At 40.8% G+C, this 15,821-nt stretch overlaps 2 protein-coding genes across 2 annotated transcripts in view; both read right to left on the minus strand.

Moving 5' to 3' along the window:
- The window catches only part of LOC121641689 (E3 SUMO-protein ligase ZBED1-like), a 631,274-nt gene extending 617,204 nt beyond the window's left edge, over positions 1-14,070 (minus strand). The window contains exons 1-2 of the mRNA XM_041987976.1: positions 14,011-14,070; positions 13,828-13,911 (exon numbers count right to left, since the gene is read on the minus strand). The gene's annotated coding sequence lies outside the window, so the exon portion shown is untranslated. The remainder of the gene's footprint in view (positions 1-13,827; positions 13,912-14,010) is intronic.
- LOC121641677 (gastrula zinc finger protein XlCGF8.2DB-like) lies at positions 1,071-6,777 on the minus strand. Its single transcript, XM_041987963.1, has 2 exons — positions 5,886-6,777; positions 1,071-5,717 (listed from the first exon to the last, which is right to left on the minus strand). The coding sequence occupies exons 1-2, from the start codon at positions 6,639-6,641 to the stop codon at positions 5,430-5,432; spliced, it is 1,044 nt and encodes a 347-aa protein (XP_041843897.1). The 5' UTR covers positions 6,642-6,777; the 3' UTR covers positions 1,071-5,429.
- Positions 14,071-15,821: the final 1,751 nt, after the last annotated feature.

The following is a 15,821-nucleotide window of genomic DNA, read 5'->3' on the forward strand; positions in this document are numbered from 1 at the left end:
TTTCATCTGCTTTTTCCTGCAACTCTACAACGGCTGATCTTGGGCCTGCTGACACTAAATCTAGACAGTAGCTGTAGCCTGGTTCACCTTGACCTTCAATCACATTTTGCTCTGCCAACCTGCAGTCCTCCGTTTACGGGGACAACGGCCGTTTGAAAAGCACACCTTAAGTCTCTGTAAAAAGATTTATTGGTAAATGGTCTATTTGTATAGCGCTTTTATCCAAAGCGCTGTAAATGTACGTCACATTCACCCATTCACACACACATTCACACGCTGATGGTGGAAGCTGCCAAGCAAGGCGCTCAACCACGACCCATCAGAAGCAATTAGGAGTTTGGTGTCTTGCTCAGGGACACCTTGACATGAGCTCTCCGGGCCGGGATCTGTCTGTCTTGGCCTAGTCATGCCTGCTGCTGCTGGTCATTTTCCTTTTTCTCTTTTTCCATGTTTCCATGACATTTCTTTCTTTCTGATCTGTCTCTTCCTCGTCTTCTACCTCTTCCTTGTCCCCGACCCGTCTCTGCCTTCCTGCAGCACATACACAGTTGTGTCATCTTGAGTCGGGGGGGGTCAAATTCGCAGTCATCCTCAAAATAAGTGTCTGCACTTTCGTCTTTGTTCTGTTTTTAGCGTTGTTGAAACCGGTGACGAATATTTACCCTATTGTCAGTTCTTTGACCGACCTTTCAGGCTCACGTCCTGCTGTTTCCTCTCTTGGATCTTTAACGACCGGTGAGACTCCAGTCGCGAACCTTTCCACCTCGATTCTTGTGGCGCGAGAATAAGCAATTTTACCCCTTTAGAATTCCTGATTATTATCGTCCGCTCATGCTGAGATAGGCCTGAGGAGTTATTCTGGTAGATAAGCCAGCCTTTGGGTCTAGGAGTATGAAGCTACCGTACTATCGTCCTAACAGGATCACTACCTGGTATCGAAGTAATAACCTAGCGTGTTCTTATGTCTCTTCGGGCGTTGGGGAATCTGGGGTTTACCTGCTCGTTGTGTTGTCCTCTCCTCTCCTCAGTGGATGTTGACAAATATAAGAGAAATAAGTTTGGTTGGGAAGTTAACCGAAGTTAACTATAACCCTTTTATTCAAGTTTTCTTTTATTGGTACAATACAGAAAAAATAAAAAGAAAGAAAAAATAATAAAATTCCCTTTTGGGGGTTTCCCTTTCAGTGAGGGTTAAAAAGCAGAATATAAGAAATAAGTATAAAGTAAAAGTTTTCTCACAAGGAGTGTTTTCCACTTTCGCAGTCTAAGTTTTCTTCAATAATAAGTAAATCTCCCTTGGCAAACGGGCAAAATCTATCCCAGTAAGAGGGATGAAGTTCTGTAAAAATCTAACTAAGTTTTCTCTAAGTCTCCGTAGAAAATCTGTAGAAGTCTCTGCAAAATCTCCGCAGCAGCTCTTCAAAATCTCCAGACAATTCCATTCTCTTCACAAAATCACCAGTATATATACATAACTTAAAAACCATCTCATCTGGTACCTTCCCACTAGCAGAAAAAACACTCAAAACCAACCCACTCAGTAATTTTCCATCGACAGAAAACAACTCAGAACCAACCACTTAGTATTTTTCCATCAGCAGAAAAGCATATGTGGGCATCCTGCAAGTTGGTCCCTCCTTCTGGGTTGCATCAGAGCTGAAGGAAAGAAGACACTTTTCCCTGTCCCATTATCTATCTATCCTTACAGTTTTTCACACAAAGGCTGCTTGTTAATATTTTCTGAGTTTGCTGGGGAATTCCGCTCTGCTTTGGAGCAAGCAGATAAGGAGTAACTCCCTTTTTAGTCTCCCAGACCTTCTTATTTACATCTTATTTGTGAATGCACTCTCTGTAAGCTACAAAATAATAACAACTAAGCTGTAGCTCTATTAATCAAAACCAAAACCTAATGAACATCACTAAATCTAAGGATAATAATGTAAATAAGCAAGCAAACAGGAATATATGAAATGTGAATGGGTAATACATAACACATAGAAAAACATAACTGAGTATTGATCAGGCAGTCCATAAACTCAGTTTTTTGATTAAAAACATCATCTCACATCATGTGTGCCATAACAGTCATAGATCCAAACTTTAATAAAACTTCTCTCCCTCCTTCACTCACTGAGAGCAAAAAGCGGGGGTTTTCAGCAGGTGTGAGTTATCTGTCGAGATAAGGGCCTCTGCTCCCTGTCCGTTGCCTTAGCAACGGCTCTCTGGCCTAGAGCAGTGTTCAAGCCACCCATTGAAGAGCGCGGCCTTCACAGCGTTCAGAAAGTCTTCTACATGTCAAGCATATTCCAGCACCTCATCTGGACCTGCTGCAGGTGTGTTACCATATACTTTGTAATGTATGTCTGAATTGGGCTCAATACACCTGTTATGAAAGCATTCATTAAATGTTGATCACAAGAACTTCTTGGATTTGGTGGGTTTGGTCTGGTCAGTCCACTGTTTATATCAAGAACATGTCTCAGTCTGTCCATATAGTCAACTGCTTTCTCGTCTTCTTTCTGAGTACATCTGTTAATGTTAGTCCAGTCTGCGTGTTTCTGACATCTAGCTCTCATTCGTTCATACAAAGCATCTCTTCTCTGAATTAAATCAGCATTGTTAAATGAGAGAGGATTGCCATCCGCATCATTTGCATTCCAGTCTCCAGCAACAGAGTGCCACTGTGCACCCAACCATCATCTTAGCCTCCACTAATTTCTCACTAGCTAGTGGTAATATGTTAGAATCAGGGTCTGATGACAAGATTTCTTTGCTAGTCTGTTCATCAGCTTCTGATGAATCAACGTCCTCATTCAGAGGAAAGTGAACAAGAACCTCTGCAAATAAACGGGACAAGGCTCTGTCTGAAAGACTAGCCGCATGGCCTTGGCTTCGAGCTTGTGCACAAATTACTGTGCAAGCTGGATACAAATTGGATAACAAATGGGAATCTGGTGAAGCGTCAACTACAGGAACATTAATACTACACGGCCACCAGCTATATCATTCCTCATTATCATAGTTATCCCCTTCAGAAGTAATTCTAGGCATACAGCTACAGGAAAAATACCACTAATTAAATCTGTCCTAATGTGCACATGATGTACCGCTCTGGGCACATATGGCATCTCTATTCCTCTGTTCACTACATTAGGCCCACATGAAGTAGCGTCGAAGAAAGTCAGTGCATCAGCCAAGATGAGGGACTGGGAACCTCCAGTATCCCTCAAAATACGGATCAGGATTTTATCATTGGCATTTCCAACAGAACCACTAAATATGAAAGGAACAACACATGAATCAGGACTTTTTGACTTATCTGATTTTGCGTCTCTGCAGTGAGTCTGTGTCCAGACCAAACCTACACCTTGCAGCTGTGGTTTGCGGTGGTTCTTTATTCTCAAAACTTCACACTCAGCAATGAGATGACCGGGTTTGTGACAAACTTAAAGATTCCAAATCACCAGCTTTTGACGCCGCACACAACTTGTCAAAGAGAGTACTTTTCATTTCCATCTGTGCTCCACATAAGTTTGCCCGGCAGATTGTTTCTGCTGGCAAAATTTCTGGCAATAAGCTTCAGGTACGAGTTTGTTAGCTTGGAGAACTACGGCTTTGACTGTGTCGCAGCTCAAGCTCTCCTTTAACGGTAGGGCTGAAACAACCTCTTGGGCTTTTCCAGTTCACTTTCACTGCAACAATAAGGGCCACACGTTACATGGCCATTCCAATGTGCCTGCAATGCACTCAAATGCAGCGAAATACGAGTCCACCTCGGTATCCCTGAAATTATGCACCAAAAAAATGCACTTGCTCACATCAAAGGTGGCGGAAACAGAAGGAGCCGCCCCTGCAGTAGTGGCCAAAGTGGGCGGTGCCTGGGCTTGAGCCTTCAGCTCCAACCTTCGGAGCCTGACAGCTTTGTCACCTTCTATTTCCAACTTTCTTGGCTCAAACTCCATGTGCGCTTGGCGAGCTTCAGCCTTCTCAGGGGCTTCCAGCTCCAATCTAACCAAACAGACTTTTAACGGAGTCCCAGCACGGGCATCCAAACTGTTTGAGGAAAGTGGATCACACCGGGACAGAGTGATAAAAGTGTCACTGGCTTTTCAGCCCCCGGTCCCTCCTCAGTCGTCTTCGGGCTGGGAGTCTGAATGAGAGGTTTCACCTCTCCATTAACTGGGTCGCTTCTAGCCAGAGCGCCTTCACACACAGCTGCGGCTTCTGCAGACACTCTGGCTCTTGATGGCCTGTTTCAGGACCAACAGGGAAAAATGACCCACAGGCTGCATAAGATAAGCTTTGCGGCAACAGTCAAGAGCTACACTGGAAGGAGCTGCAAGAAACCGGTACAAGTCAAAGGACGTAGCCATTTTGATCTCTGAACATTAAAGTCCACTGCTCCACATCAACTGTGCTAAATATACTTTGAGAACAAAAGCTCCCGGACGAGCCCCCAATTTGTTACGACCCACTATAGAGGTATGAGAAGACTTAACAACAGAAAAGAACAGTGGACAGATGTTAATAACGGAAGCAAGTAGTTTTATTGTTGTAAAAGGAAATGGAGAACAAACAACTGGTGGTAATGACAAATGCTGGGTTTAGTGAAGCTGCCCAAAGTAAAAACACAATAGAACCACTAAGGTCTAACTCAAAATCAGCCAGTTGAAAACAAAACCAAGATTACACAAAATAAAAAGGTGAGCATAAACTGGCGTACTTATCTAGATAACAAAACATGCAGCAATTCCAATAGAATATGTAACATAAATGCAATACCACACACTTTAACCTAGCCCAACACAAACTACTCTTAATATCTAAAGGTTAATACAAAATGGATTCTAAGCAGAACACAAATTAACTCAAAAAGCAGCCAAAACAGTTGTATGCTATCGAAGGCAAAACCAAACTGAAATTAGTAATTATCATTAAACTGACAAAACAAACAGTCAGGTTTAACCCTGCTTAAAACTCCCGAGTAATCTACGTGTCAAAATGCCGCCACTAAGCACAGAAAACATACAGTCAAAAGCCACCACAATTCTGTCAAGCTGAGGGGAAAACCATCTGTGCTAAACAGCTTCTCCCTCCAGAATGAACACAGCAGCAGTCCTTTATTTCCTGGTTGCTGGCAGGCTGCGATGTGATTGGCTGGGTGATGAGCCGACCAGAGGGGAGGAGACGAGGGTGCGTCTGGTCAAGCCACTCCGAACAGGCATCAGGGACTGGCATTTGCATGCATGACGAGCCTCTGGGGGCAGCAATGACCGGCTTCCGTAATAATAATAATAATAACAATAATAATCATTTTTATAACGCACTTTAAATTTTAGAAAGCATTCTCAAAGTGCAGTTTCTATGTTGCATGGACACGCATGTGCCTTTTTAAAGAGACAGGCCACCTAAATAATTCACCACACACCTCAGGGAAACAGTCTCTGTCCTGTGTCGATTCTCATGTGTCTGTTTAAGTTTGACTTGTGACTAAATCTTTGTCCACATTCCTCACAGAAGAATGGTTTGTCTCCTGCGTGGATTCTCATGTGTTGGTTTAAGGTTGTCTTTCGAGAAAATCTGTGTCCACATTCCTCACAGAAGAATGGTTTGTCTCCTGTGTGGATTCTCATGTGTTGGTTTAAGTGTGTCTTGCAACTAAATCTGTGTCCGCATTCATCACAACTGAATGGTTTGTCTCCTGTGTGGATTCTCATGTGTCGGCCTAAGTTTGACTTGTCAATAAATCTTTGTCCACATTCATCACAACCGAATGGTTTGTCTCCTGTGTGGATTCTCAGGTGTTGGTCTAAGCTTGACTTTTGACTAAATCTTTGTCCACATTCATCACAAAAGAATGGTTTGTCTCCTGTGTGGATTCTCATGTGTTTGTCTAAGCTTGACTTTTGACTAAATCTTTGTCCACATTCATCACAGCTGAATGGTTTGTCTCCTGTGTGGATTCTCATGTGTACGTCTAAGCTTGTCTTGTGACTAAATCTTTGTCCACATTCATCACAGCTGAATGGTTTGTCTCCTGTGTGGATTCTCATGTGTCTGTTTAAGCTTGACTTTTGACTAAATCTTTGTCCACATTCTTCACATCTGAATGGTTTGTCTCCTGTGTGGATTCTCATGTGTTCGTTTAAGCTTGACTTTTGACTAAATCTTTGTCCACATTCTTCACATCTGAATGGTTTGTCTCCTGTGTGGATCCTCATGTGTTTGTTTAAGTTTGACTTGTGACTAAATCTTTGTCCACATTCATCACAGCTGAATGGTTTGTCTCCTGTGTGGATTCTCATGTGTCGGTTTAAGTGTGTCTTCTCACTAAATCTATGTCCACATTCATCACAGCTGAATGGTTTGTCTCCTGTGTGGATCCTCATGTGTACGTCTAAGCTTGACTTTTGACTAAATCTGTGTCCACATTCATCACAGCTGAATGGTTTGTCTCCTGTGTGGGTCGTCATGTGTTTGTTTAAGTTTGACTTGTGACTAAATCTTTGTCCACATTCATCACAGCTGAATGGTTTGTCTCCTGTGTGGATTCTCATGTGTCGGTTTAAGTGTGTCTTCTGACTAAATCTATGTCCACATTCATCACAGCTGAATGGTTTGTCTCCTGTGTGGATCCTCATGTGTACGTCTAAGCTTGACTTTTGACTAAATCTGTGTCCACATTCATCACAGCTGAATGGCTTTGTCTCCTGTGTGGATTCTCATGTGTTGGTTTAAGTTTGACTTGTGACTAAATCTTTGTCCACATTCATCACAGCTGAATGGTTTGTCTCCTGTGTGAATTCTCATGTGTAGCACAAGTTTTCTTTTATGACTACAGATGTGACCACAAACATCACATTTAACTGCTTTTGTCCCTGTGTGAACTCCTCTACTCAAATTTATATTTTGTGTTACTTTAAAACATTTCTTATGCTTTAAACAACTCAAAGGATTCTCTGTTAAATGTCTCTGGAGAGATTGTTGGTTGTCAAACTTTTCACCACATTCAGAGCAGCTGAGGGAGTTGTTGGCAGTGTTACACTCTACATCATCGTTTACACCTGACCCATGTGCCCTGTTGTCATTCCAACTTTTATCACTCTTTTCGCATCCTGATTGGGCCACAGTTCCTCTTCTAAGCAGAGGGGATCTGGATCCAGCTTGTCCAGACTCCATTTCCAGGGAACCCCCTCTTCAATCACCAACAGCTGCTGCAGGTAACACTGAAAGAAAAAAGAAAGACAAAACTGGATTTCAAGGAGCCTGAACAGTGATGTTGACAGGTTCTCAATGTAGTGAGTCTCCGGCAGCTGGTGGTTTAAGTCGGTCCCTGGGAAATTCAGTGGGCCTCAATGTAAAAAAAAATTCTTTAAATTTGTTATATTCTTCTAGTTCTTAAATTGTAGTGTTAAACTTATTTGATGGGTGTATGGTATGACATGGTTAATTAACAGACAGGCTCTCTGTGTTGCACTTCAGGTCCACATCAAGTGTCAGGGTAAGTAAAAAGTAATTAAATAAGGAATAAAATCAATAACAATAAAACAAACTCATATAGTATTTACTATACTGAGCAATATCTGCAAATATACATGTGTTATTGTCTGAAACTATAAATAAAGTACATAATACTTAATTTCCTATTGTCACATCCCCAGGCCTGTGGCCGGTGGTTGTGGTAATTTACATTCTGATGCTCGGTTGCTTCTCTGCAATTGGCTGTGGATGCGGCAGTGACCTCCCTCCTCTTCCGCCTCCCTGATTGGTCGCTTCCAGTCCAGCTTACTCTTCAGTGGGACCAACCCCTGCTCTTCTGTTATTGGACGACTACAGTTCCGCACTTCCTCTCTGCCAGCCAACCAGAAGGACTCCAGGCCTTTAAGAAGGAGGAAGTGCCAGCACTCAGGGCAGCTGTGTACCATTAGGCCCTCAGCTCGCCAACTGGGATTGTGTATAGAAGTGGCTGGTCTGAGTAACCCTGGTGGTGTTTTGTAAGAGCATTTAGAATTCCCTTAGTTTAGTTCACGGTTGTGTTTTTAGTCGAGATAATTGAGGATATACGCTCTCACCGTGTGCGAGTAGCTTTTGAATTAAGTTTTATAGCAGATTTTGGTTTGTAGTTTGAATAGTTTTTGGTTTGTATTGAAGGCTACCGTCTGGTATTGCATTTTGGTTTTGGTTTGTATAAAAAGCTCCATTTTGGTTAAGGTTAAGAGTAAGAGTAAGATTTTTGGATTTGTATTCGTATAAGTATTTTGGTTTCGTCTAATATTTGGGTATTCTAATACGTAAAGAGAATTGTTTATTATTTTGTTTGTTAATTGTTATTGGTAATTATTACTTAATTGAGGACACCTTATGTTAATTGGTTTTCTTTTTACTTTTACCAGAATTGATGTACCGACTATTGGACACCTTTTGTTGTTTTTTGCTTTTTTGAACCTGGTTTTGTAATAAATTTATTGTTTATATCTTTACGTGTGGTCCGGCTCGTATTTGTTTTTGATCGAAATTCCCCTGGATTTGAGACGAGGTAGTAACACTATAGTACATCATACCAATCCTGTGTGTGTATTATAAGATACAAAAATATATATATACACGTATGTATGTACTTAAAACATATCTGCCTATAGACACGCACACACATACATATACACACAGACACATCATGTTTATATACATTTCTCACAAAAATTAAAGGAACACTTTTTTTATTGGGCCTGGCATGAAATCAGTTAAACCTGTCTGATAATTTTCTGGTTGGTTAAGCAGCTGAGGGCATCGTTAATCACTTTCAGCTGTATTGGTGTTCATGGAATTAACAACAGGTGCACCACAGTGGCAACAATCAGAAAACCCTCAAAACAGGACTGGTTTTACATGTGGAGGTCATTTCAAGTTTCTCCCTCTTGATCTTTTTTGGCACTCGTGCTGGTTTTGGCTTGAGTAATCATCTCTACTGGCAGTATGAGGCGATTCCTTAACCCTACAGAAGTTGCACAGGTTGTCCAACTTCTCCAGGATGGCACATCCACACGTGCTGCAGCAAGAAGGTTTAATGTGTCTCCCAGCACAATCTCCAGAACATGGAGGAGATTTCAGGAGACTGGTGGTTATTCTCGGAGAGCTGGACAGGACCGTAAAAGGTCCTCAAGCCATCAGCAAGACCGATACCTGCTCCTTTGTGCAAGGCGGAACAGGCTGAGCACTGCTCGTGCCCTACAGAATGACCTCCAGAGGGCCACTGGTGTGAATGTCTCTACCCAAACAATCAGGAACAGACTTCATGAAGGTGGCCTGAGGGCCCGACGTCCTGTAGTGGGCCCTGTGCTCACTGCCCAGCACCGTGGAGCTCGACTGGCATTTGCTGAAGAACACCAGAATTGGCAAGTCCGCCACTGGCGCCCTGTACTTTTCACAGACGAGAGCAGGTTCACCCTGAGCACCTGTGATAGACGTGAAAGAGTCTGGAGAAGACAAGGAGAACGTTATGCTGCCTGCAACGTCGTTCAACATGACAGGTTTGGTGGTGGGTCAGTGATAGTCTGGGGAGGCATATCCATGGAGGGACGCACAGACCTCTACTGCCTAGGAAATGGTTCTCTGACTGCCATAAGGTATCGAGATGAAATCCTTCAACCCATTGTCAGACCCTACGCTGGTGCAGTAGGTCCTGGTTTCCTCCTAATGCACGACAATGCCCGGCCTCATGTGGCAAGAGTATGCAGGCAGTACCTGGAGGATGAAGGAATTGAAACAATTGAATGGCCTTCACGATCCCCTGACTTAAACCCAATAGAACATGTGTGGGACATTATGTTTCGATCCATTAGGCGCCGCCAAGTTGCTCCTCAGACTGTACAACAGCTCAGGGATGCCCTCACACAGATCTGGGAGGAAATGCCACAAGACACCGTCCGTCGTCTCATTAGGAGCATGCCGCGACGTCAAGCATGCATACAAGCTCGTGGGGGCCACACAAGATACTGAAAAGCATTTTGAGTTGCAGAAATTAAGTTTTTGAAAAAATGGACTAGCCTGCCACATCTTCATTTCACTCTGATTTTAGGGTGTCTACACAATTGAGCCCTCTGTAGGCTGAAAACTTTTATTTCCATTAAAAGACTTGGCATCCTTTTGTTCCTAAGACATTGCCCTGTCGTTATTTGTATAGATATCCAACTTCATATTGAGATCTGATGTATCTAATGTGTTTCTTTAAAGTGCTCCTTTAATTTTTGTGAGCAGTGTGTATATATATATATATATATATATATACACACTACCGCTCAAAGGTTTGGGGTCACTTAGAAATGTTGTGATATTTTAATAAAGAGCAGCATTTTCTTCAATTAATATAACATGAAATTAACCAGAAAAACAATCTAGACATTGTTCATGTGGTAAATGACTGTTATTGCTGGAAAAAGGTCTTTTTTTTTTTATTAGGATATCTACATAGGTGTTCAGAGACCCATTTTCAGCAACCATCACTCCTGTCATATTCTATTAGCTAATCCAAGTTTATCATGTTAAAAGGCTAATTGATCATTTGAAAAGCCTTGTGCAATCATGTTAGAATAGCTGAAAACTGTTGTACTGATTAAAGAGGCAAAACAATGGTCTTCCTTTGGCTAGTTCAGTATCTGGAGCTTCAGCATTTGTGTGTTCAATTATAGTCTCAAAATGGCCAGAAGTAAAGAACTTTCTACTGAAACTCGTCAGTCTATTCTTGTTCTGAGAAATGAAGGCTATGCCATAAGAGAAATAGCCAAGAAACTGTAGACCTTCTACAATGGTGTGTACTACTCCCTTTAAAGAACAGCACAAACTGGTTCCAACTACAATAGGAGGAGAAGTGGGAGGCCCCGGTGCACAACTGAGCAAGAGGACAAGTACATCAGAGTCTCTAGATTGAGAAACAGACGCCTGACAGGTCCTCAACTGGCAGCTTCATTAAATGGTACCTGCAAAACACCAGTCTCTACGTCAGCAGTGAAGAGGCGACTCCAGGATGCTGGCCTTCTAGGCAGAGTAGCAAAGTAAAAGACATATCTGAGACTAGCCAACAAAAGGAAACGATTAAGATGGGCAAAGGAACACAAACACTGGACAGAGGAAGACTGGAAAAAGGTCTTATGGACAGATGAATCTAAGTTTGAGGTGGTTGGATCACAAAGAAGAACATTTGTGAGACGCAGAACAAATGAAAAGATGCTGGAGCAGTGCTTGACGTCCACTGTCAAGCATGGTGGAGGAAACGTGATGGTCTGGGTATGCTTAGGTGCTGGTGAAGTGGGAGATTTGTACAGGGTAAAAGGGATATTGAACAAGGATGGCTATCACGCCATTTTGCAACACCATGCCATACCCTGTGCACAGCCCTTGATTGGAGCCAATTTTGTCCTACAACAAGACAATGACCCAAAGCATAGCTCTAAACTATGCAAGAACTATTTAGGGAAGAAGCAGTCAACTGGTATTCTGTCAATAATGGAGTGGCCAGCACAGTCACCAGATCTCAACCCTATTGAGCTGCTGTGGGAACAGCTTGACCGCACAGTGCGTAAGAAGTGTCCATCAAGCCAATTCGACTTGTGGGAGGTCCTTTAGGAAGCATGGGGTGAAATTTCCTCAGATTACCTCAACATATTGACAGCTAGAATGCCAAAGGTATGCAAGGCTGTAATTGCTGCAAATGGAGAATTCTTTGATGAAAGCAAAGTTTGAAGGACAAAATTATTATTTCAAGTACATTATACATATATTATACACATACATACATATATATATATATATATATATATATATATATATATATATATATATATATATATATATATATATATATATATATATATTAGTGCGGGGCAACGATTTAAATTTTTAATCGCGATTAATAGCACTGTTGCGGCAAAATGTCTCTTTCTTTTAAAAGAATGTCTACGGCTTTATAAAGAAAATGTTGTAAATTTTGGTTTACAAACACGACATAAGGAATTTCCAACCTGCGACTCTGGAGCTGCAAGTGTCTCTCTGGACCTTCCACAATGCCTCTAAATACGTGGCTAAAATATTTTTTTTAAAATTTCTTTCTTGTCATTAGGTTGGAAACCATGGACTTTTTTTTCCTTTCTTTTACACCATTTTCCACAAATATCTACATCCCTTATAATAATGTCTGTTTATCCTCTTTTTGATATAAAATAAAAAAATAATCTGTTGTATTATGAATATGTGTGACGTTTCTAATGAACCAAACAGATTAAAAATCGTATAAAAATTCAGCGAGTTATGGTGATTTTAATCATTGATAGACCTCTGCCTCTGCTGCCTAATGCAGGAAGTAGACACGGCCCAAGATGGTGGCCGAGTTGACACATCGTTCCAATGGACAGCAGCGTCAGAGGCGGCATCTATGTGTATATATCTATGGTGACCATCGATGCTCACTACTACTGTGGGTAATTTTGAGTGCCCTACTTTTTCTCTCTGGACATTCGGACACTCCGACAAAATGGCGTGAGCCCTGTACAGGGCACTATGTAGGGAGTAGGGAGCCCATTTGGACACAGCCTCTGTCTACTGCTGGTTGCTCGGGCATCTGGTTGAAGGAGAGATGTCTAAATGGTATTAATTACTTTAATAGTTTTACTAATTTACAACCAGCTTTATTGAGGACTTTATTTATCCCTCAGTAAAAGAAATTAAATAATATTAAAGTCATCCTCTTGTATGAGTGAATGTAAACTATGGTAAATACTATGAAATAATAAACAGTGATTTATACTTTAACTTAGAAAATACATGTAGGAGGTTGCAGGTAAAGCCTAAATAAACTTGAATGGTGTTGGATTTGATATAATTCTGTCATGTATATATGCCATCAACAGATTTGAGTAGTTATTACCAAGTATTCTCATTAACCTGTTATTAATCTACTGCAGTCAAATGAAAGATGTGTTTTAACATCCAAGTTACACATTTGGACAATTTTCACTCATCTGGGTCTTTTATTATATAAATGGATGTGAATACCCAGGAAAGTCTAACTGGTTTGTCTTTGCATTCATTAGATGAACTTTCTTGCATGATGCCAAGTTACAGCATGATGTCCATTAGAAGGATGCAGCTTTATGAAGTCTGGGTTGTATTAACTGATAATATTACTGCTTTTTACTTACCTTTAAATCTTTTGAGAAACAGTAAAAACTAAATTGCTGTTTAAGGAGAAGGAAAAAATAGCTAAGGTTACAGCGATTTTTCCGTTATAAAATGTTAGGGCTGACAAGAAAACCGAATTTATACAACAAACTTTTTTGGATATTGGATTAAAACAAGGAAGAAGCTGGATGATTAAATTGTCGACTATCATCAAAAGACAAAGCCACCTTCTTCTAAAACCACACTACAACCTTCTTCTCTGTAAAATTAATTATTCTCCAGTTTTCTGGGTAATAAAAAACAACCGTTTTCGTGAGGCTGTGTGAACGGTCTAACATTTAAAATATTATTTAGCCTTTAGAAACCAAAGCAGCACAAACTATTTTTTCTTCTGGACAAACCAGCACTAACGCAGCACAAACTATTTTTTTCTTCTGGACAAACCAGCACTAACGCAGCACAAACGATAGAGACCATTTTCACTGTTTTGCGTGGGGTGGGGGGGCAGCTTCACGCAGGTCTGGACAACTGATCTCGACACGAGACCAACTTAACATCACTAAGCACCAAACATCACGATCACACAGTTCACAGGAATATTACCACTCGCTGATTAAACCAAACACGTAACACACACCAAGCTGTGTTAATTCTCACCTTCCTTCCCGACCAGGGTCCCTCGATAACGAGTCTTTGTCCGGTCCCACTTCCACGCCGTCGTTCCTCCCCAGCGAGCTGAACCTCCGCAGAGGACAGAAACGTACAACCGTCAGAATCCAAGATACGTCGAAGTCTCCATCTATAGTTTAAAGTTTTCATCAACTAATGTTGCAGAAATACCTTAAAAAGAAGTTAAATGGATCCTCCAGCTTGCAGGGACAAGACGTTGCAGCGTGAGTAAAACCCGGAAGTTAATTTTTTTTTTTTTTCTTCAATTTAAGGAACATTAACAACAATAGTACATAAACAATGGACAATATACAAATATACATAATGAAAATTAATAAAGGTATAAAGGAGACAAAGAAGGGAAGAAGTAGATAAACAAGAATAAAATAAATAAAAAGAAACAAGTAAATACAGACATGCCAGGGGTCACAAGTAAAGAAAGAATTCATTTGAATTAAAAATATTATTAAAGTGGGAGCTAAACCTTATAGTTTTAATGGCTTTCTAATTTTTGGAAGAGGACACTGAATTAAAGTACAATTCAAGTTCTTTCATAAAAACACAAAAGAGAGGTTTAATTTTAGAACATTTACATTTGTGGATGTAGAATTTTGCAAGAATTATAATAAGATTAATCAAATAATATTCTTTGTCAAATGAATAGTCAATCTTGAAAAAACCAAAGAGCACATCATGCCAGGAGAGTTTAAAGTCAGAGAGGATATTATTTAAAATAAAATGACAGATATCCTGCCACAGTTTGCAGGTATAAATACAATTCCAAAAAAAGATGGACAACGGTCTCAGCATGGGCGTCACAGAAGTCACAGTTTAAATCAAGATCATGAAAGTTGAATTTGATGAAAAAAAGGATTTAACTGGGTAACATCGATGGACAATTTTAAATGACACTTCTTTCACCTTGTTAACCACAAAGAATTTTTGAGGCAGGGACCATATTTTTTCCCAACATAAATTATTCACACCATTATTCCAGTAAGATATTCCAGGTGACATAGAGATAATATTATTCTGGAAAAGAGCGTGGATCTTACGGTTATTCTTGCAATTGGATGGGTTAAAGCATATTTTACCAATCGGTGAGTCAATTACAGTTGTAAAAGGGACATCAGGGACAGAAACAGATATATTTACTCTTTACATTTTCTGAAGAGGATGTAAAAGTCATAAAATCACCAGATGTGATGACTGAAGTTAAACAGCCAATAATGCTGAAGAAACTCTGATAAAACTGCTGATTTGGCTCAAACGGAGTTTTTCTTGTTATCAGTGAAGTAGACGTGTTTGTGCAGCAGTGATTAAAGACATACAAACAGTCCCTGTGCTTAAAGACATAGATGCATCTTCTAAAACCAAAGAGGAAGAGACCTGAGAAGCATTGACCATTTAAAACCACCACTAAGGATCCTGTACAACACTTTCCTAGAGTTCTGCATGAAAGTGGAGGAAACTGTTTGGTACCACGTGCAACAATGTGGTGGAAGACAAACAAAAGTCGTCATTTTTCCACTGCTACACACTGCCAGAGAATGTCTGTAAAGAGAGAACAGACGAGACACATCACCATGATGGAGTTCAGAGCAGCAGACCTGCTGCAGATGGAAGAATATGAATAGTTTTTATTCTTTGTGCTGAAGGATTTAAAACTTTTCAGGATTTTAAGAGACGATATGACCCAGCATTTAGTATCTTCACTAAGGTAAAAGTTATTTTTCTCTCTTGTGTAAGATCTCAATCTAAACAGACTGATTAAATCTTTTTGGGGGGTTGGTGTTGCAGTTTTCTGAGAGTCCAGCAGAGGGCAGCCATGATCCTCATCAAGAGCACCGAGCTGCAGTCCCTCCTCTTCTCCTTCCTGCAGAAATGCCTCCACAGCTCCAACCTCCTGTCTCCTCAAAACGACACTACCCATCATGCTCAGCTACATCCGGTCCAGGAAGCTGGAGCAAGGGGCCCGCCTG

The sequence above is a fragment of the Melanotaenia boesemani genome, chromosome 6 (genome assembly GCF_017639745.1).
Source record: "Melanotaenia boesemani isolate fMelBoe1 chromosome 6, fMelBoe1.pri, whole genome shotgun sequence".
NCBI classification, from domain to species: domain Eukaryota; kingdom Metazoa; phylum Chordata; class Actinopteri; order Atheriniformes; family Melanotaeniidae; genus Melanotaenia; species Melanotaenia boesemani.